Here is a 21,150-nt window from a genome sequence, read left to right on the forward strand (position 1 = left end):
ATAAGTCAGTCGATCATTGGCCTTAAGATAAATGAATGAAATGAAATGAGTAGCCTTGCTCTACAATTTCTTTGGTTTCATATCATGTTTGCATTAATGAATTAGAATTCTTTAGAATTCTTTAGAATTTACAGCTAGATTCCACTGTGGAGGTTAAGCTATTTATAACATACTACTTATCTACAATCCCTTGTTTTAATCTGTATAAAAATGTATTGCCATGCCACAAAAAAGTAAAGTAAAAAAAAAAGATCCAAGCAAAATTAAGTTTCTCAGACTATGAATGCTTTATTACACATTTTAAAGAGATCACAACAGTAACTTTTACATCATATTTGTTTATGTTCACAACAGCTTGCCATATAAAATACAATAACAGACTGTGCTCAGTTGTGCAAAACAGGACAAAAAACTACAAAACACCAGCTCCCAAGACTCCCAATGCCAGAAACCTTTTCATTTTGAACTCAAAATCAATGGGACGATCACTGGGAGGTTTGTAGTTCCCTCTCATTTCTGAGCTCAGGTAAGGAATGAGTGCACAGTTTTCTTCAAAAGCGGCAAGCTTCTTTCTGTACATATGGCGGGTATAGTCTGTACTCTTGTTGTTGAAAGCTATAAAAAATGTGAGACAATCAATAAAAATTTGCATAGGCACAGAAACAAGTTGTAGACTGTAGGGAAACAGCATTCAACTCCTTGCCATAACCCTAATTGGCCATAAATATTAAATCACATTCTATTTTGACTTGCAATACCCTTAACAACTTACTTACCTTTCAAATATAAGGCTACATAGAGGACAGCTGATCTTTGGGCACTGAGAAAGGGATACTTTGGTTTGAGACGCCCAGCAGCAGTCAGGGCCTTGATCACTGGTACTGAGATTCCCTAAAGAAAAAATGTTTAACTCCAAGCAAAGTTAATATAACAGGCACACACAGAAAATATGTATTTTGAATTACAATGATTGTTTGGTTGGGTCGAGTGTTTTCAAGTCTAACCTGTTCTAGATAGCCCTGAATTGGTAGGGAGGTGAGGGGCACAGGCTCACAAAGAGGTGGTACTTTATTGGGCAGTTTCTGTTCCCAGTAGATTTCAGGAGCTCTTGATGAATTCATGAGAATCAGATTTCACAATTTTTCCAACCATAATACTGTGATATAATAGTGAAACCTATATGCAAACAACTTTATGAAAATAAAACATGAGAAGCTGATTTATATATTCTAGAATAAACAATGTGATACCTCAAAAACCTGTCCCGTTTCTGGCTTGTCTCAAAAATGTAGATTCGTTCCCTGTATTCCACAGCATATTCCATCCTTCCTTGAACCAGAGCTTCATATCTAAGGATAAATAAGTCTTTCATGATTAGAGACCTGTCATGTGAGGTTAAGGTAGAGTTGAGATAGCCAGAAAGAATTGATAAGTAAAACATAAAAACCTCTGGTGGTTTGGTGGTAGGTACCCCAGTACTACTAGGTGAATACCAGTCAAACATTTATTTAGGAAGGGTGGTGGGGCGCAACCCAGCTATCACACGGCACACATTTGCTGATAATGTTTGTGTCAGAATTACTGTTTTCTTTAAAAAAAATAATTTAAAAATTTGTCATTTAGTAATAGAACAAAATATTTACCTCCTGTTTCCATCCAGGTAAGTAACAGGACAAAAACCTTTCATTTCAGCCTGCTGTGGGAACCTGTCCCTGACCTGAATCTCGGTCAGCTTTTTTGGCAGCATGTGGGGTTGTGGGAGGGTGTGTGGGCAGCCAGGCGTCACAAACTGATAAGGAGCTGACAGGAATTTCTGTGATTGAGGGAAAATTACGACATTCTTTATCTTATAAATCACTGCTGTGAATTTAATTTGCACATTAAATTAAAATACAATACAAGTTCAAGCTCTCACTTTTATATATATATAAAAAATAACACTAGGTCAATCTCTTAGAAAAAATAAAATAAATTGGCTTAAGTGCCCTCTAATCAGTTTTGGTTTGTGTTCATCTGTGTGCAAGTAACAAGTGAACATACAGGATACTGACCTCTAGATGGTTTTCACCACACAATTTGTAATAGTGTCCCTTGTACTCAGCTGCATGAGTCAAGGCTGTGGATTCTGAGCAATCCACCAGGTGGTGATGTAGAGCCAGACAGACGAGGCAGTGGTGGCCAAACTCTCCAAGCCCACAGTTAAGCTTGTTGGGTGTGATACACAGCCTGTTGATGGAGGCTGCTTTGCCTGTTAAATTAATGTATATGAGGCTGGAAGGTTGTGCATGTAAAACATTTAAACTCACAGTGACCTTAACCAAAACTCATTCAAATTTACAGTGGTTATATCTGCTCCCATGATTCTACTGCAGCACAAAATAAAATACTTCTGACCTGATTGCTGGAATACAGTAGCTCATGTCTTTGTAGCACTTACCACTTTTCCTCCTCTCCAGGTAAGTGTGGATCATTTTCAAGCTGGTGCTGACCTCCTTTAAAACATGGTTCCAGATCCACCATTTGCTCTTTAAGCCATCAAAGATGAACCAGTTCTGATGTTGCTGTTGGAAGTAATGCCTTACATACTCCACCTCCTTCTTGTAACAGGAATTCCTAATCTGGAGGATCTCAGAGCTGTCATGCATCAGGTGAGACCTTCAATGATGGTGAAAAGATAAGGAGGACATGTTTTTTTAATGTTGTAACTACACTCAGTTGCCAAACTTCTAAAATGCTAAGAATAAAAAAAGTGTATTTATAGTAGCAATTAATGTGTGTTCTCTAACTTGTTAGGGTTCATCTCGTCTACATGGCCTCTCTTCAGCACTTCCACTATACCCAGCTCAAGCTCAACTACTATCATGGGGATGATGCTCCGAGAAGTCATCAGTTTTGCCTGCCCAAGAGTCATTGGAAAGCCATCCAGAACATACCTGGGACATAATTTAATAATCTTTATATGCTAACTCAATTAGAAATAAGAGTAAATGATGTACAAATTGTTTGATTATTGTAATAAGAAAATATTGTCTTGTTAAAACACAAAAATTTATATAATATATATAACTAAATTTAAGTTCTAATAGTAATAAATGTATAAATATAATAAACTTCTTATCTTACCCTCGAGTGCTGCAGACTGCGCTCATGAGTACTACCTCCAGACACTGAATGGCCAATTCATCAGGCACAACACAGCCCTGGGTGAGAAGTCTTTTCATTTGAACAGCCAGATCGGTGTGACCCTGACTGTTCAGCACTGTACGCATTGCTTCACCAATGGACAGCCGAGCCAAGCCGTATTTTTGAGCAAACATTTGTGCCACTAAACATATAAATGCAGGATGAGTAACAAAGAAAACTGTGAATTGAAAAATATTCTTTTTCAGGTGTCCTTGGGCTTACCAGCGGTTTTTCCAGATTTGGGAGGTCCAGTGACTGCCATATTCATAGGTAGTGTAAGAATAGGCTTTTGTTGACGAAGATACTTTAAGGGGTTGAGCATAAACCTGTTGCGGTTTTCCATGGATGCAAAGAAGTAAATATACCGATTGAAGAGGAGGGGATATGTGGTGTTGAGAGGCCACTGTAGAGGCTGAATCACATCTCTCTCTTTGTATTGCTATACATCAGAGTATTAACAGATAAAGGCATATGTTACATGACAGGAAGCTTGGCATGTCAGCACCGAACAAAAGGCAAGTGTAGAGGTATTTGAAATACTTTGTAGTTCCTTTAGATAGATATCTGCCATTCCTGAATTACGTCTACCTGGACAGGGTCCCTGAAGCCAAAGGTACTGTGAAACTTGTAGGAGGACAGCAGAAGTTTATGTGCCAGGCTGCAAGTGATGGGTTGGCATGTTTGGAAGAGTGACTCCCTGTTCGTCAGGAGGGGCTGAACTTTCTGGAGCAGCTGATTCTGAATTATTTGGGGTTTGCGAGATGCACTGACTTCTAGTTTGGGTATATTATGTTCACTCAGGAGTTCCTGACGATTGAGAAGCAAAAATCAGCAGAAATGTCCATAAGATAAAAAAAGAACTTCACAGTGTAGCCCTCGTCTTAAACATGATATATAAGTAAATGTGAGGAAAACAATTAGGACTATGTGACAAAGTTCCTTAGTAATTTGTGTCTTTGTACCATCACAGTTATAAGGATGTTTTCATCAGTTTGAAAGCGTTCATTTATTTCCATCTCTAGCCTCTCAGTAATTTCATCTGTGGTCTCATTCACAATCTCTTCATCATCCTCTTCTGCAGAAAACTCCTCCTCCAGTATGGCCTCTATTTTGTCTTCTATGTTATCTGGATCCTCGTCATCTTCAGCCTGATACCTAAACTGTTTGGTCAGCAAAAGAGTAGAGGGTTACTTAGTGATACAGGTAAGATAGTAAGCTTATACATATATAGTGTCATGGTTCACAGTGTTAGTTCCTGGTTCTTGTGTTTGTTTTTTGTCTGTTTTGGTTTGTGTTATATTTTGATCTTGGTTTATATTTCTGATTTTTGTTATGTTTCCGTAAGATCATGGTTTGGGTTTTTGGTTTTTGTCATGCTTAGTTCAGTTTTACTGTTTGTAGCTTTCCCCATTGTGCTCTGTATTTTCTGTTCCTGGCTCATCAGTTCACCTGGTCTGATTTCTCACCCACTTCACCTGTTCCTAATTACTCCTGCTGTGTATAAATACCTCATGGTTTTCAGGTGTTCCATGTCAGAGCCTTATGGTTAACTCCCTGTTGTGTGTGGATTTTCTGATCCTGAGTTTTTGGGGGAAAAAAACCTGGTTACAGCACTATTCTGTCTCCTGCCTGGTCTGCCTGCATTTGGGTCCTCGCCTCACCTGGTCAAGTGACACGTAGTTTACTTACATTGGTTTTTGCTTCCATAGGGCCTTGCTCTGCCATGAGTTCAGCTCTTCTTTTGGACATTTTCTCCTCCTATATCAAAAAGATGTCTGTTACTCATAATGCTTCCTAATAAGGATGACAAAGAAATGAAAGTAAATATTATAATTAGTATAATCACAATCAAGTTGTTGCTTTACCCGATTTTTCTTGCGTAGATCCTGAAGGAGTTTCAACTGTGCTTTTTGCTTGTCCTGAAGAGCATGCCACTTTTTAAGGTAGGTTGGCAACAGACGCTTCTGAACATCTGTAACATCCACGTCCATGACTACAATAACATCAGGGAAAAGTTGTTTCTGCACCATGTACTGTATCTCCTCAGCATCATGAGGGAAGCCTTCCAAAATGAAGCCTGTGGATCTACAAAGCAGAGTATCTCATAAACACTTTGTATTTTCTAGAGTTCACAAACACTAAGATGCACAGTTGTAATATACATGAATAGAACAGAATAGAACTTTATTGTAATTGCAACAAGTGCAACAATGCAAAGAATTATACATATGAAATTACTGTACTGTAGGTAAACAAAATGGCGTTTTCACATGGTGTGGTCTGAACATTTTTTAAGAGGTGAACTAAATACTTGGGGGAGATCAGTGGTGATTGATAGGAGACATTTTTGGACATGTGTAAAAATCCCTCTAAATTTGCCTACACCATTCAGCCATAATATTTACACTGTTAAATCTAAGTGAATAACAATTCAATTACTTAGAAAAAATTTACAGCGGTTTCTGTCAAGGTGTTGAGCATAGGATGAGACGTGTTCTTTGAGTGGGTGTGTTGGAATGAAATGTAAAGGCATAAAAAAGATTTGCGCAATTATAAATACAAGCCCAACATATAGCCAAATGATTAGGTGAGATGATGTCTAAAATGGTAAAATTGGTAAAAAAAAAAGGTCTAAAAATAATAACTAGTAAACCTGCTGAGAGAGTCCTTGGCACCCACGGTTCATTGGCGTGCACAGGAGGCTTGCCCTTGTGATCAGATCACTGAAAAGCAAACTCAATGTTTTCTATAAGAGCAACTGAACGTATTGGAGCTTGCTATGGGGCTGAGTAGGCTCGATGATGCTTATTCTGGACATGTGAGTTTTAGAACTGGACCATGAAGCAAAAGAAGGTGCCTGTTCTAACAAGTTATATCTTCCCATCACTTGGGCAGTATATGTGTTGTTCATCTGGGGACAGTTGACAGCAGTGTGAACTATGAGAAGAATGCAAGGTGGTGGAGGCAGTGTGCCATGCTGGGAAATCTTTAGTCCTGTCATTCATGTGCATGTCACTTTGACATACACTGCCAACAAATGTAATGCTGCAAACCATTTTTTGGAATACCTTAGGAAACTAAATTTCAAGTAAACATAGTAAGGTGATAAGTCCAGTTACAAAGTAAATAAATGTCTCATCCCCCATGTCTCAGTGTAATCAGATTAAAACGAGATCCACAACCCCACCTCACAACTGATTTAATGTTTTGATAAACAACAAAACCTAGAGCAATGAAGTATCTTTACAGCTCCTGATGCATGTGATTTTTTTGTAATTAAGCACAAGTTAAATGTCTATAATTCTCCAAAGTTGTGGTCTAAAGCTATCTAGCAAATAAATGTGACTCTAACAGACTACAGTTAATATTTTCTTAATAGATCCAGATTTTGTATTTAGTTGGGTGCAAGCTGAGGCAAGTAGCATGGTATATTTACAGGTATGGTTCTTGTTTCCAGTATAGTAGAATAACCATATCCAGGATTATTGGACTCAGGGGAGCTTCACCGGAGAGGTATGCTTTTATGGCCATTTCGTTTTCAGTAAGTTCCACTTCCTGCTGCAGACACAAAATTCAGTATCTAAAAGACATAATATACTAAAAAATGGTTCCAAATAAAAGTTAAGCTAACATACCTTAAATTTAATAATCATGCAAATGAAATATGTTTGTGAAACCAACCTCCACGCCATCCATGTTGTGAGAGTTATCCTCCGTCTCATTCTCGAGTTCTTGTCTGGCTTTTTGTATTTGGGTCTCCAAATATGCAGAATCATCTTCTAGAGACATATACTCATCTGCATAAGGTACTTGCTTCTTTGTCTTGGCCATGATCAGCATTTGGAGCAGCTCCCTGAATTGAATGTGAAAGAGTCCAAGTTGCTGTGCCAACCATGCACCATGAGTTGTCTTGCCTGACCCTCTGTTGCCCAGCAAAAATATTCTCAAGGCAGGAGGCTTGAACAGAAAAGGAAGAGGAGCATATGAGATCGTTTCTAATCTTCTAACCACTGTGTGACTTATTTTATTTCTCTTCAAATGTCAGCTTGTACCTTAAGAGGTTTGTCCTGTGCAACAAACTGTGCAGGATTTTGAAGGAAGGAGTCTCTGGCATCCTGGCTGGACAAGAAGTAGGTCTTTTCACGGTACTTAGCAGCTATTTCATCTGAACATGGCCACAGGATGTTGTGGTTTTTTAAGGCAACAGGGCAAAAATGCTTGGTATCGCCTAATATTCTCTTAGATGTGATGTCCTTTCATGAAGAGGAAAGATATTGTTAAAGATATGTTAACATATATCAAAGAAACATTTCTACAAATTTAGTCTTTTAATCTGTAAAGTGAAAGTCAGTATACTGACTTCATCCTCCTCCTCTGATGCAAAACTCTCACTGTTGCCTTCCTCTGCTCTCTCAAGCTCCGCTAAGGCCTCAATATCTTCTGCCCCCTCATCTTTGTCTAACACAGAAAACTCCCAGGACACATACTGGAAGGGTTCTGAAGATTATGCATTCAAAAGAAACAGATTGTAACACTCCACTAATTGCTTTGCAGCTCCTTTACAGAAGTAATGCCAGGGATCAAAGTTATGACGATATGTGCCAACACACTACACAGTACTGTTAAATATATATTTGACCAGTTTCTTATTTGAAAGATTAGTCATTTTAAAATATATATTTGAAATTAATTTAAATAAAAAATGACTGCTTGTTTTGTTTGAGTGTGTGTGTGTGTGTGTATGTATGTATGTATGTATATGTGTATATATATATATATATATATATATATATATATATATATATATATATATATATATATATATAATTTTGTTTTTACTCTTACTTTCCATCTGTTGAAGGATCTCCTGAAGCAGGTTTTCCGGGGTTTTGCTGTCAATCTCCAGCACAAAGTGGGTGTCTGTTAAAACAGACTGCATCTGCTCCCACTCCTCCTCAAACTGTTGTATTTTCAGTTTATACTCATTCATTTCAGGGCCGTCTGGGTAGCCAAATTCCCAATCTTCAAGAAGCGCCATAGCTTGAACAATATGGAAAGAAGGAGAGAGATATGAACAAACTCTTACAAATGTTTATTTAGTGGTGTTAACATACAGTATACTATCCATACTCTGCATGCAAATATTGTACAGACAGGATATGTTGGATTTTGACTGAAAAATCCTGTCCCAAATAATAAATGTAAAGAATAATAACCTTTAGGCTAATTCTTAGTATTTTGAAAACAGATTTGGTTTTATCCTTGACCATAAAAACTCATTTCAATGTCATTACGCTGGAAAGTCTTCACACTCATGTCTTTACTGCATCTTCATTAAGATAAAATTTTTCCACTTATAATGATGCAAAATAAGATTTTATCTCATTCCTGAGCATCAACAAGCTCTATTTGTGATGTTACCATGTCTCACCTGGTTTTTTTAAGTCACGTTCTGCAGGACTGGTGACATCAAACTGCTCAGGGTCTTCTGCGAATGAATAGAGCACTTTTAAAATAATTTAATTACATTTTAAAGGCTCAGTAACAGTATATAGGGATGTAGGCTGTGTATTAGACAAATATTACCATCTGTCTCTTCAATAACTGTTTCTAGATTTGACAGTGCCTCTGATTCATGCTCTTTTTGCTTCCTAAAATCGGGAGAAATGGAGGACAAAAAATAAATTGTTTAGTTATATGAAACTTAAAAAATTAGAAAAAAAGGAAAAAAATATTTTGCATCTTAGCTTACAAGACTTGTTCCTTCTTCTGAAATTGTTCATCTTGTAACCTCCCCCTTATGGCTTTGTTCACGTCCTCCTTATTCATCTCATAAACTCTTTTCAAAACTGTTTAACACATTGTACAACAAATTAGGTGCAACATGTGTCATCAGTATAAACACTCAAATAAATTTAAAGCCAAATGTGTAAAATGCAAATGTAAGGCATCAAACACCTTGATGTCCACCACTGTCTCTGAGACAGATGATCATGTCTGGCATAATTCCAGCTTGTTGTAAGACTTCCATCTGGGAAAGGCTTTTAGGAAAGTTGTCAAGCACCCACCCAGTTTTGGTCCCAGCATCTGAGTCCACTTCTTCAATCTGTTACATGAAATGCATTATTACTTCATTTGACTTTACGTTAGTATCATATTTGCTGAGTGTGTGTTGTGAATATGAGTGAATGTTACGGCCCCTGCTTGTTGCAGACAGCTGTGGCCGTTTGTGTGTTGAGCCAGCGTCTTTGTCCACGCCCCCTTTGACTGGCATTCCCCTGGACCAGTCAGGCTGCAGCTCATGTGGACGCTCAGGCTGAAAAGGCTGCAGCCGAGCCGGTCTGGAGGGGAGAAGCCAGAAAGGCTCAGGCCGCTTTTCCCCTCACATTGTGCACCGGGTGTGTGTGGGTGTCGCGACAACCTCCTTTGCCACTATGGGTGCTTTAAGGGTTTAGTTTTGTGTGATTAAGTTTACTTTCGTGTGATTGTTTTCAGTGCTAGGCTAGGTTAGTGTTTTATTGTGTTGTGACGACGGTCACTTTAGTTTATGGGCCTGCTGCTTTTGTTTGGTTATAGTTTCCTCACCGAGTTGCGGTTGTGTCTTCGTTTGCACTCGGTGAGTGTTGGGTATATGTTTTGGTTTGTTTCTTTCTGCAGGTCCGCTAACCCCAGCACACCCTTACTTTGTGTTACAGGTTGTCATTCACTGTTTCATGGGATTTGTAAATAAATGTGCTTTAATTTTAATTCACCACCTGTCCTCACCGTGTTCTTTTGTTACGCCCTATCACACCCCAGAGTCGGGTCGTAACAGTGAATGTTATGAATGTCTTGGTAGTGTGTCTGTTAGTATGTATTAGCATGTAAAAATTAATATGTTTAAATTTGTGCTGCATGTTCTATATTCTAACTGCCGCAAAATGATTACATTTTTAATATTGTTGGTACTTACAAATAAAACTGTTTCATTTAAAAAAAACTGTCCCAGTGCAGGTGTAAATAGCATAAATGAGTGTTCTGAGTAGTATACTGTTTGTGAGATATTTTGTAGTTTCAGTCACCATGTTTGAGTTCTTTGACATACCTCCTTTATACGCTTCTCGAGCACCTCAGCATACAGGTCAAAGGGAGATGTACTGGATTGTTTAGCTTCCTCAACAGCACCAAGCACCATGGCCTGTACCTCTGGATGATCCTCTGTCACTGAGACTAAAAGAAAACATAAAATATTAATATACACTGCCCACTGACCTCAAACTTAATCCACCATATATACAGAATTGTCTAAGTGAAGAAAAAGCACAACTTTACCTTTAGATGTTTCATCTGATGAAGTGGGAAATGTGCAAAAATAATTAATCACTCCACATGGTATTTCAATATAAATATAAATATAACCTATTTCCTCATAAAGAATAAGTATTATGATGTGGAACATTATGTTTGAGCTGTCACAAAAACACTATTGTGTATAAACTGTTAATATGAACAAAACTCCACTTGCCCAAATTTTGTCCATCATCTTGCTCCATCTTCATTCTGATTTTCTCTATAGCAACCTGTGTAGTCTCCTTTTTGATTCTGTCAAGCGTCTCCTGTTCAGCCTTGGCCATAACTGGCTGCAGGAGCTCATCGATGTCAAGTATGACTGCACCATAGTGCTGAGCTAGAAGATTACATAAGGTGCTCTTCCCAGCCTGAGAAGGCCCAATGATAGAAACTTTGCACGGGTGCCTTGGCATTGGAGGTAGTAGGTACTGCCTGGGGTTTGTAACAAACTTTTGGTAGGCATCCTGAGATGAAAGGCTGTATAGTTTGTCCAGGAAGCTGTACAGTAGTAAGGATGAAAGTTTGTTTATATTTTTATTTTCAGTTATATTTTGAGTCATTAGGAGAACTTTTTAGGCCAAAGAACTTTTTTCTTTGGCCTAAAAAGTGCACTCACCCCACAGAAAATTCAGGCTTGCCAAGAATGATCTTGCCCCCCTTTAGTGCAACAGGACATATTTGGCCCCAGCGACTCCTCCTCCACCGAAAGCCTGGGGCCACTGTCTTGATGGAGCACATAATTCTCAGAAGGTCCTCCTGGAGGAAAAAAATGACTCCTGGTTAGCATTACATCTGCATTTATAATGCAGATGTTTGTTGTTTGAAAATTTAATTATACATTTGAGTAAACAATGGTGTTTTGAAATAAAATATAAGGGCTATCACACCATGTCAACACTTTCTGCCAAGTCTTCAATGTCAGGGTGTTGAAGGTGGACTGGAACAGAGACAGGCTTTACAGCCATGGATCCAAGCTTGGACATCACGACCTACAGGCAAAATTAATAATCATCTACAGGCGCAAATAATACAGCACCTGGTGAACATGTACTACTGTCTGTTATTTGTTATTGTCTGTTAATTAATTACTTTAATTTTTGTTAATTAAAGCAAAGATTCATCAATTGAGACTCAATGGTTAACATATTGTTTTTACCAAATGAAGCTCCTCAGGTGTATTGTTCCCATCCAGGTCCAGCAAGTACAGTGGATTGTGGTCTGCCATGTAGTCCTAGAAAAAAAATCAAAGAAAACAATAAAAAACAAACAAACAGAAAAAATAGTTGCTATTTGAAGGGCAGTCTCTCTTTAGAATTTGACAGCTTAACTTCATTTTAACTTTGCTATCATTTTACTGTTATTTGAATGTTAATATTCTTACTGATATTAGCACTTTGGTTACACTCATGTTGTTTTAAACAGGCTGTATAAATAAAATTGACTTTGACATTTACATGTCTGCAAGGCATTCATTGCTGGTGAAAGCCTGGGTAACTCACTTCCAGTGGTCGGAGCACCTTCTCCATGTAAATGTTGATTCTGTTAGATGCATTTTTGGGAAGATTCTCTGGTGTCCAAAACAGCTGGTCAATGACACTTCTTGGGAGTTCCTCCTCAGTCTAGAGAATAAATAATTTGTTGGTATTAAAAGTATATATATATATATATATATATATATATATATGTATAGCAGGAATCATCCATAGTTATTACATGAGCCATACCTGCTCCTCTTCATTGTCCTCTTCCTGATCCTTGATCTTCTCCTCCTTTCCATCAAACTCTTCATATTTCCAGTGATCCTTGCTGTAGAAATGACCTGTCACTGGGTGCTGCTTTAGACCTGACAGCCTTTGGACCAGGTCCTTGTCCCCACACTGGTGAAGAATATAGGTGATATATTTAGAATACATTTAGTGACAAAACTACAAACCTTTGAAATGACAGAGACTATCAAAATGATTATAAGATACACACATCTTCCAAGCTGAAAAACAAATGTGCAGTCCTTAATACTAAACAAAATATGAGAATAACCTTGATATTGATGATGAAATCTGGTATCAGCTTGAGGTTTTTGATCATTTTAATATGCTCTTGTATCTTCTGCGAGTCCTCCGATATTAACGGCAGGCAGCTCAACACATACCCTGCGCACAACATGAGAATGACATGGTGGCAGGACACTGGTATCATCTAACTTAATGATAACTTATCATTCACACTTGGTGTGCTACCATCTATGATTCAATAACACATACTCCTGATTCATTCTGTTAAACCTACGATACTGACACACTGCATAAAACATTTAGTGAGTGAGTGTTTTTTTTTCACTCATGAACAGGCTATATTAAGTAAACTCTATGATTTACCATAGTGCTCAACATCAGGTGAATTAAGCTTGGCAAGAATCAGCTGCAGCACTACATCTTCTGGAATACTTCTCCCTTGAGATAAGATGTCGAGGAGCTAGTATTGTCAGACAGAACAACATAGGGTTATAATGGTTATGTGGAGCATGTGTAAACACATAAGAAAGATAAGGATTGCTATGTATGACAGAATATGCCACTCACCTCTAAGCCTTCCTTAGTTTTATTTCTTATGTGTGTGTTGAGCAGATCAGTATCTGGAAGATTGCAGGAGTAGAAATATCTTATCTTACGCACATCAGTGTTAAAAATACCCTAAAAGGTACCTACCATCAATCAGGATACACTTCCAGGAATCTGCAATTTTTTTGGCCAATGTAGATTTCCCCACACCCTGTCAGAATGGAAAAGGAGAAACTATGTCACATGAAATGGACACTTTTGTGTCTTATGCACAATAATAAGAGGCAAACTAAATTAATACCATTTTAATCAGTTGCAGGCATTAAGAAGATACAAAACTATGTTACAATCATGAAACAGTATGCTGGTTATTATAAAGGGATAATATCTGAATACATTTTTTCCAGATAGGATAAAATGGAGCATTCATTCTGTTGCATTTTACTTGATAGAACATAAAAGAAGCAAAGTAAAATAAAAAGGATAAACCTGTCCACCAACTCTTTAGGAAAAGGATAATTTTCAAGAAGCTAGATTTCTAGATCTCGATTAATCTGTCACCATCAGATTTTAGAACTCTCTCGAAAGGGTTTTAAGATTTTATTTATTTATTTGTAAAAGTTTTCCTGTTGTCATTACTGATTATCAGGTGGGCTGCATGGTGAAAAACTAATTTTATTAGTCTTTTCAGCCTTTGCGCACAGTTTAAAATATTTTATTAACAATAAAAAATGATCAATTTGTAGGTTACATTATTTTGAAGTATTAAATTTAAAAAGCAACCTTAAAAACACTACTGAAGGATATCTATCTAAGCAGAGCATTTGCACAGTCACATGACCTACTTCCTAAAAATAACAATTGAACTTACAGGCCGTCCTACTATGATGAAGCAGGTGGGTTTGGCAAGAAGACTTTCTCTTTCAGCTTCATCTTCATTTAAGTTGTCCACGAAATCCTCTATTCGAACTTATCCACAGAAATGATCATTAACATGACAAAAAGACAGTATAACACCAGTAATATCTTGAACCAAGTTAGCGGAAAACTTAACCGTTAGCCCGAACCTATACCTTTGTGTTTTGACCGACACCCCAAGGTGAACATCAAACCTTAACAGCACCTAAACAGTCCTCCGTCAATATCACATTAACATATGCTGTCATACTTACTGCCACTCTGAGACATTTTTCTTTTCTTTTAAGTTTCTTTAATCCGTTAATATGTACTCATCGTATTTAACAAGCATAGGATAGATATAACTTTCGCTAACCCTGCCACACGACTACGGTTGCCGTAGCAACTGACCAACTAACAAACTCAGAAGAGAAAGACGCAGAGATCCAGTAACGGTAAACGGCCTGCCACTACACCTCAAGGGCCTGTCGCTGTTCTAAAAACAGTCAAAGCTACATTTATTATTATTATTATTATTATTATTATTATTATTATTATTATTATTATTATTATTATTATTATTACCTAATGAGTGCAGGTGTGTCAAAACTTTTGACTGGTACCATGTACTGGATACAACTACATTACGCCTTTGAGCTTTTTGACTCTTAAAGGCACCGTATCAGCTGATAAGTCAGGCGTTCATGGCAGTCACATGACTAAAACATAGCTTGACGGTCCTGAATGCTAACCGAGTAGACTTGTGTGGACTTGTTATTATTAGTATTTTTTTTAAAACATCTTTTTAATCTATCTAAAAATCTCAGAAAAAGGTGTTTATCATCAGCGGAGATAAGATAATTTGTGGCTAATGCTATCTGCCCAAGTTATTGGCCATCAAGATTAGCTAGAAAATCCTGCGGGCTAAGATAAGACAAGTATTAGAATTAAATATGTACACCTGTAATCATTTAGGATTCGTGATATAAGATTATGGATTTATAAATTATGTTTATTTCTGGCATGCAGCTCTTTTGTTGTCTCGTCTGTTCTGGAGCTATTTGAGAACACGGTGGTAAAATGCCTTTGACAGCTGCTATCATCAGTGGGATCCAGAGGATGGTTTTGTATGAAACCAGAGCCGTAAGTCTGACATAACCTTAACCGTCATCATATTAACTCCCAAAGCTTTCAACACTTTTACTATTATGCTAGTTTTGTGCAAGTCTTTTAGTTCAAATTATACAGGCAACAATGCTAATTAAGAAAAGGCGGTTTGGAGGATGGTTTACACACTTTTTTGAATATATCTTGAATATATTTGTCCTGCCCTGAGGAGTGACTAAAATGTAGGGTTAATATAACTGGCATTATTGAGAGAAAGGACAATACCCTGTACAATTCTTGCCTCTTTAGCTCTGGTGGTATCTTCCTGTGAACCCCATTATGAGAGGCAAATATATCTTTACATCTGCAAAAAAGTGATGACTTTTCTTATCATACTTGTTAAGTATTTAATACACAAAAATCATCTACATCTACATAATCTACATTAAAAGAAGCAGGGATGCACTGTAAATGAGTTGTTATTGTTACAGAACAAGAAACACCAGATGGCAGCAAAATACTTTTTATAGTCATATATTTAGTCAAACCGTCGACCTGGGTCCTTTACATTCTATTTGAGACAGTCTGTTTGAGATAATAACAATGATTATATTTGACTTAAATGTACTTATTTTGGTTAGATCCACCTTTTGGTGGAAATATGTACATTTTAGAGACCAATATGTTTTGTATCTTTCCATCTTTGTGAGTATTAACTCAGTTAAAGAAAGTTGGAATAAATGTTTAAAAAAAAACAACTTCTAGCAACTTAGACTTCAACAACTGGTGTTGAGATATATTTACTTAAACTTTGGGATAACAAGGCAGGAATACACTTAGTTACTGTTGAGTTACCATAATGTCTTGCTTAGGCTCTCTCTGATCATGTCACTTAACAGCAGATTTTCAGACTGTAGCTATTGTGAAAAAAGAAAGCTTAGTAGGGTACTGGGAAGTGTGGAACAGGACAAAATGGACTTTAATGGTTGCGGACTGTACTGATACACGATGTACCAATTTAATGCTTTTTAGTGGACTGAAAATCTTATTCCATTTCGCAACCCCGTATGAGAAGAATAATGATTTGAAAGGAAGAGACCTGCAAAGAAGACATAAATCTCAATCAGCAACTTTTACACTGCACTCTTGTGACCCAATATTTGCTGTGCCCACATGCACTCTTGACTGTGTACACTATATTTCCAATATATTTTTTGCCATGTGTTATTATCCTTCAATACCTTTTGTCAAAACCATTAAACTTTACATATAATCAACTTGATCTATTTTAGTAACAGAAGCAACTATGCTGGCTTCCTTGTGCAGTTCAGTTTGATAATCTGTGCCAGATGCATTGTTGTCTAAATTCATGCATTCATTGCTTCCTTATTTTTCCAGAGATATTTTTTGGTAGGAAGCAATCAGGCTCAGACCAAACACAGAGTCCTTAAGATTGACCGCACAGAACCCAAGGACCTAGTGATCATAGATGACAAGGTAAGTGGCAAGTTTCCACCAGACCTAGTACAGTGCTAATGTATATGCTTATGTAATACAGTACAGTGGGCATAAGGCTAAATTATCTAATCACTCAGTCTGTCCCAAGTGTATTGTCAATGTATGCACCGCCTTTTTTATTCCTGCTCATTACCACAATGCATGAGCTAGTGGTACATTTGTTTGTTCATTTTGTGTGTTTTTTTTATTATGTCTGTTATTATGAAGCATGGTTAAAGATTCATCTTCTCAAGCCTGCGATCCTAGCTATGTACTGTATGCTATAATATAAACAGTGTTTAAATGCTTTATAGAAAGTAGCAAAGACATGCTTTGTGATATCTCTCTTATTCAGTTAACATTTAGAAAATACAGGGACACAATGAAAACCATTAGTCTAAAAACATTATACATAAAGTTGAAAAAGCTCCATTATTAAATGTTAAAATGTTGATTACTAGCTTCTTTTAATTTCCATAGGTAAATAAGAACGGTGCGTATTCTGCAGTCGCTCACTTGAGCTCCATTTGACGGGGAAGCATTTCACCTACTGAAGAATAATCTAAAGACAGAAAAAACACAAATGAGCAACAGAGGACAGTTGCAGAAAATACTGTACTCACACTTTACAATGTCTCTGAATGTGTTTTCTGTCTGTAGCATGTATATAGTCTGCAAGAGGTGCGGGAGTTGCTGGGCCGTCTTGACCTGGGAAACCGTACAAAGATAGGCCAAAAAGGTTCTTCAGGCCTGTCTAGGGCTGTCTCAGCTTTTGGCATTGTGGGTGAGTACAGTCCTTCCACTCACTTCCTTACTGGCAGCCATTGCAGTGCACAATGATGGCAACCTGTGGCTCATCTCAAAAGCATTATTTTTACAGCTGTGTGTTGACCTGGTTTTGCCTTTTAAGAGCTGGTGATGGACAAATGTAAAATAAAAAGAACACCTGGCAGTATAAGGCTGTTCACTTAAATGTAATGAAACGCCATCAGAAAGTGGATAGTGCTGGGCCACCAAGTGTTGCATGAACAGCTAAAATGAACCTAAGCATTGGTACCATAGTGTCTATATCAGGGCTACTGAGTTCGGTCCTACAATGGCTGCAGTACGCAGGTTTTCAGTGTTACCCTGCTCCAACAAACCTGACACAAATTAATGAGTCATTGTGCAGAACATAATTAGTTGTTGGATTTATTTAATTTCAGTCAGGTGTGTTGGAACAGTAAAACATTGAATACCTGCAGGATTTTGGCCCTCATGCGACCAAATCGAGTAGCCCTGGTCTATATCTTGTGAGATTTTGTCTCTGTTTGGTACAGAAAAAGTAATTAAAAAATTGCAAATATGTGTTTCGGCTGTGAAACTGCAAACTGTTGGATGTTATTGTTATTAGTGTAGCTTTATTAATTGTATACAAAAACTATACTGAGATTGTGTTTTTTGTAATTGCCTCACAGACCTAATTACAGCTTGTCATTACAATGTTGAGTTTTTATTTTTGTTTGTTTTTTATCTATTGAACCAATTCATTAAACACTGGTCATACTCATTTTTTTTCAAGTAAAATTTGTTCTGTTTGTCTGCCCTAAAATAGAAAAATAGTTTTTGTCACTGATTGCATGACACATGCAGCGTTTATTCAGACTGGTTGTCCTCTAAATGGGAGGTCATCAGTTTAATCCACGTTCTCTCTACATGTCAAAGTGTCTTTGAGCATGAACCCCATATAACCCCATATGCTCATCTGTGATTAAATGTATAAAGAGTGTACATGAAGAATAATATATAGAATAACTTATCTTGAATGTGATGGCAACAACACATCAAAGTTGTAAACAAGTTACAAGTTACAGTTAGAAAGTTGTGTAGAATTTAATTTATAACAAAATGCAATGTTACAAATATTTAGATTAATTGGTTACAGGACAATATAGTGCCCTAAAGTTGTGTTCTAATTCTCTATAGCAGGGGTCTCCAACTCCGGTCCTCGTGAGCTACTGTCCTGTAGGTTTTAGATGTCTTCTACTACAACACACCTCTGCACAAGCCTGTTAATGACCCAGTGATTTGAGTCAGGTGTGTTGCATCAGGGTAGAATCCAAAACCTGCAGGACAGTAGCTCACGAGGACCGGAGTTGGAAATCCCTGCTCTTTAGACACCATGTGGACATTGACATGACACAAAAAAGAAAACAAACAACAGTATGTTCGTTTTCATTTCAGCTACTGAAAATTTAAGGCATTATTAACTAATGTTGGCAGGGTTGTTTTACTGTATCAATAACACGTGTAAGAAACTTTAAAATTTATTTATGTGCCAATTTTAATAAAATGCTGCATAATAATAGTGTATTTTAAAGATTTACTTCAGCCTAATCTTGCAGCTACAGTTGAGCTGCTCACGCTGACACAAACAAATTAAATGTTTTTTTTCTTCCTCTATTGCCATCTTTGTTCATAAGCCGAAGCAGTGCAGCCACATAGTGCTTTGTCTCCTAGAGACCCTTTGCCTGGCACCTTTCTTATTACAGAATATAATGAGTGTCATTATTCTAAGTATATTTATATTCACTTTTGTTTGCCAGTTTTGTCAGTCTGACCCATCTCTGGCAATAAGAAACCCATTGAATGGGGAGGGATTGTCTGCAAGGAACACCACAAGTGAAAGAATATCAAGTGAGACATGAAAGTGCAGTTTGCTCTCATACAAGGCTGTAATTCACAAACTAGCTAGCTAGCCTTCATCCAATGAATGACATCTTATTTTTTTTAACACTTCAGCTCATGTCTGATGTATATTTTTTCTTGTAAGTGCTCTGTGAAAAAATAAAAGAAAAAGAGACAGAGGTATTTTACAGTAGAGTAATTACCCCAATATGGATATTTAGTCCAAGAGAGGGCATTAGGGAAAAAATGTTCCCAAGTGACTAATTCTCTAGTGATGCTGACTTTAAACATGTCTAAAAATAAATAGAGATCATTTATGTTGCAAAAAAATAACTCATCCAGATTTAAAAGCAAATCATTAATGATGTCGCATGATACTTTCTGGGCCATATTTTAATTATGTAAGCCTAAATAGATTGAATCCATATGCAGTATTGTGGAAAATGACTCACAGGCACTCTTGATCAAACAAGGCTAGTCATGTTTTTCACTGGTTTGTAATATTAAAGCTGTATCTGATTGACTGGCAACAAAAAGGTTGAACTACAAATCATCCTTTTCAGAGTTTTGTTAATTATTTTTATTATTATTTTTCTTTGAAGTACAGTTGTATCACTTGTATCTTGGCTTTACAGGTTTTGTTCGTTTTCTTGAGGGATTTTACATTGTCCTGATCACCAAGCGCAGAAAGATGGCTGATATCGGTGGTCACTCCATCTACAAAATTGAAGACACCACCATGATCTACATCCCCAATGATTCAGTCAGAGTTACGCACCCTGACGAAGCAAGGTATTATTTTCTCCCCCTTATAACAGCCTTCCATTATACTTTTTAAAGATATAACTTGAGACCTTCCATTTGTAATTCATACCTATTATAAAGTACAGGTACAGACTGTCATTATAAATGTAACATTAAAGATATTTATTGTTACAGTATAGGGTGTTTATTTAAAATTTAGCCAAAGCTTCAAATACCTTCAATGTAATGATGTAAACAAAATAATCCCAGCATTTATCTCTATTCACGCTGCGCTGACATCAGCTCATCTTGAATTTCTTTATGCGGTAAATGTGTCTGCATGTTCTGATCAGACAGATTACATCAACAATACTGTACAAGACACATTCAAACACTAATAATAGCAAAATTGGTGTGGTGGTCATCACGGTCGCCTCACAGCAAAAACGTACATGGTTCAGACCTGCAGCCAGCATCGTTCTGTGAGGAGTTTTCATGTTCTCCCAATTCTCCCACAGTCTCATGGGATTTCATGGGGTTATTGGACATGAAATCCCAGCCAAACGTTTTTTGTGATTGTCACTGGTTTATTGCAGTTCCAAGACAAAAAATGCTTAACAGTGTGTCAAATAGCATGTACAGTAAAACAAGAAGCTTAATGAAGAGAGGATCAACTGAAAAGCTGCATGAATGGACAGTGTAAGGTACATAGGTTTTTGGTTAGACTTTTTATATTTTTAGTCATACAGAGCTATTCAAATTTAGTCCCAGAATGAAGCACAGAGCTGGAAATTAGAGCTATTGTTTCCTTTTTATGTTATAAAAACATTACAAGTTGTATTTTTGAAAATGCTACAATAGACCACTGTTACTACTGGGAAATATTTATTCTAAGAAATGCTAAAAATTATCTTGAAAATACATCTGTCCATGATTGTTGTTTACTGGATGCCTACGGATGTACACATTTGTTGTCTTTAATAACATTGAGTCAGAAGCTGAACTGGAGCTGTAACACCCTGTCCATTGAACATTACCTCTGACTAAAATAATTTCTAAACACAATGAGACAAAAACAACGTTACTTTATAAATCACAATGATGCATTCTTTGTTGCACATAATAGTAGCTTATACTATTTTAGACATATTAAGCACATTTACTGAGT

The 21,150-nt window shown here is 37.1% G+C and overlaps 2 protein-coding genes across 4 annotated transcripts in view; one reads left to right on the forward strand and one right to left on the reverse strand.

Annotated features, from left to right (window-relative positions):
* Window positions 1-244: 244 nt before the first annotated feature.
* On the reverse strand, window positions 245-14,361 carry ak9 (adenylate kinase 9). 2 transcript variants are annotated; one of them, XM_041976468.1, is made up of 36 exons: window positions 14,243-14,361; window positions 13,942-14,039; window positions 13,218-13,281; window positions 13,092-13,144; window positions 12,888-12,984; window positions 12,550-12,662; window positions 12,237-12,389; window positions 12,012-12,131; window positions 11,669-11,743; window positions 11,400-11,501; window positions 11,129-11,268; window positions 10,688-11,010; window positions 10,268-10,386; window positions 9,142-9,289; window positions 8,936-9,032; window positions 8,770-8,834; window positions 8,615-8,671; window positions 8,029-8,223; window positions 7,554-7,680; window positions 7,236-7,440; window positions 6,865-7,140; window positions 6,620-6,741; window positions 5,049-5,268; window positions 4,873-4,941; window positions 4,146-4,343; window positions 3,772-3,990; window positions 3,406-3,622; window positions 3,124-3,325; window positions 2,787-2,933; window positions 2,438-2,655; window positions 2,052-2,248; window positions 1,644-1,813; window positions 1,251-1,349; window positions 1,005-1,107; window positions 777-891; window positions 245-615 (listed from the first exon to the last, which is right to left on the reverse strand). In XM_041976468.1, exons 1-36 carry the CDS (start codon window positions 14,256-14,258, stop codon window positions 413-415), a joined length of 5,142 nt encoding a protein of 1,713 aa, XP_041832402.1. In that variant the 5' UTR covers window positions 14,259-14,361; the 3' UTR covers window positions 245-412. The 2 variants fall into 2 exon arrangements, with proteins under 2 accessions (XP_041832402.1, XP_041832401.1); XM_041976467.1 differs by having other exon boundaries at window positions 7,236-7,434; window positions 7,548-7,680.
* A 320-nt stretch (window positions 14,362-14,681) lies between these two features.
* fig4a (FIG4 phosphoinositide 5-phosphatase a) overlaps window positions 14,682-21,150 on the forward strand; it is a 46,363-nt gene continuing 39,894 nt past the window's right edge. Inside the window, exons 1-5 of one of the 2 annotated variants that reach the window (XM_041976145.1) lie at window positions 14,682-14,905; window positions 14,997-15,110; window positions 16,473-16,571; window positions 17,232-17,355; window positions 19,874-20,030. In XM_041976145.1, the coding sequence (XP_041832079.1) occupies window positions 15,048-15,110; window positions 16,473-16,571; window positions 17,232-17,355; window positions 19,874-20,030 (443 nt within the window). In that variant the 5' untranslated portion in view covers window positions 14,682-14,905; window positions 14,997-15,047. Of the gene's footprint in view, window positions 15,111-16,472; window positions 16,572-17,231; window positions 17,356-19,873; window positions 20,031-21,150 lie in introns of both variants that reach the window. The other variant, XM_041976146.1, reaches the window with a different exon arrangement.

The sequence above is a fragment of the Melanotaenia boesemani genome, chromosome 22 (genome assembly GCF_017639745.1).
Source record: "Melanotaenia boesemani isolate fMelBoe1 chromosome 22, fMelBoe1.pri, whole genome shotgun sequence".
Classification (NCBI taxonomy): Eukaryota; Metazoa; Chordata; class Actinopteri; order Atheriniformes; family Melanotaeniidae; genus Melanotaenia; species Melanotaenia boesemani.

Bases quoted from the DNA above. Each gene is read 5' to 3' on its own strand.
- ak9 (XM_041976468.1), bottom strand. The intron at 9,290-10,267 runs GTATGTCAAAGA...TTCATGTAACAG, and splicing joins TCGAGAAGCGTATAAAGGAG to ATTGAAGAAGTGGACTCAGA. The intron at 7,681-8,028 runs GTAAGAGTAAAA...CATAATCTTCAG, and splicing joins GATCCTTCAACAGATGGAAA to AACCCTTCCAGTATGTGTCC.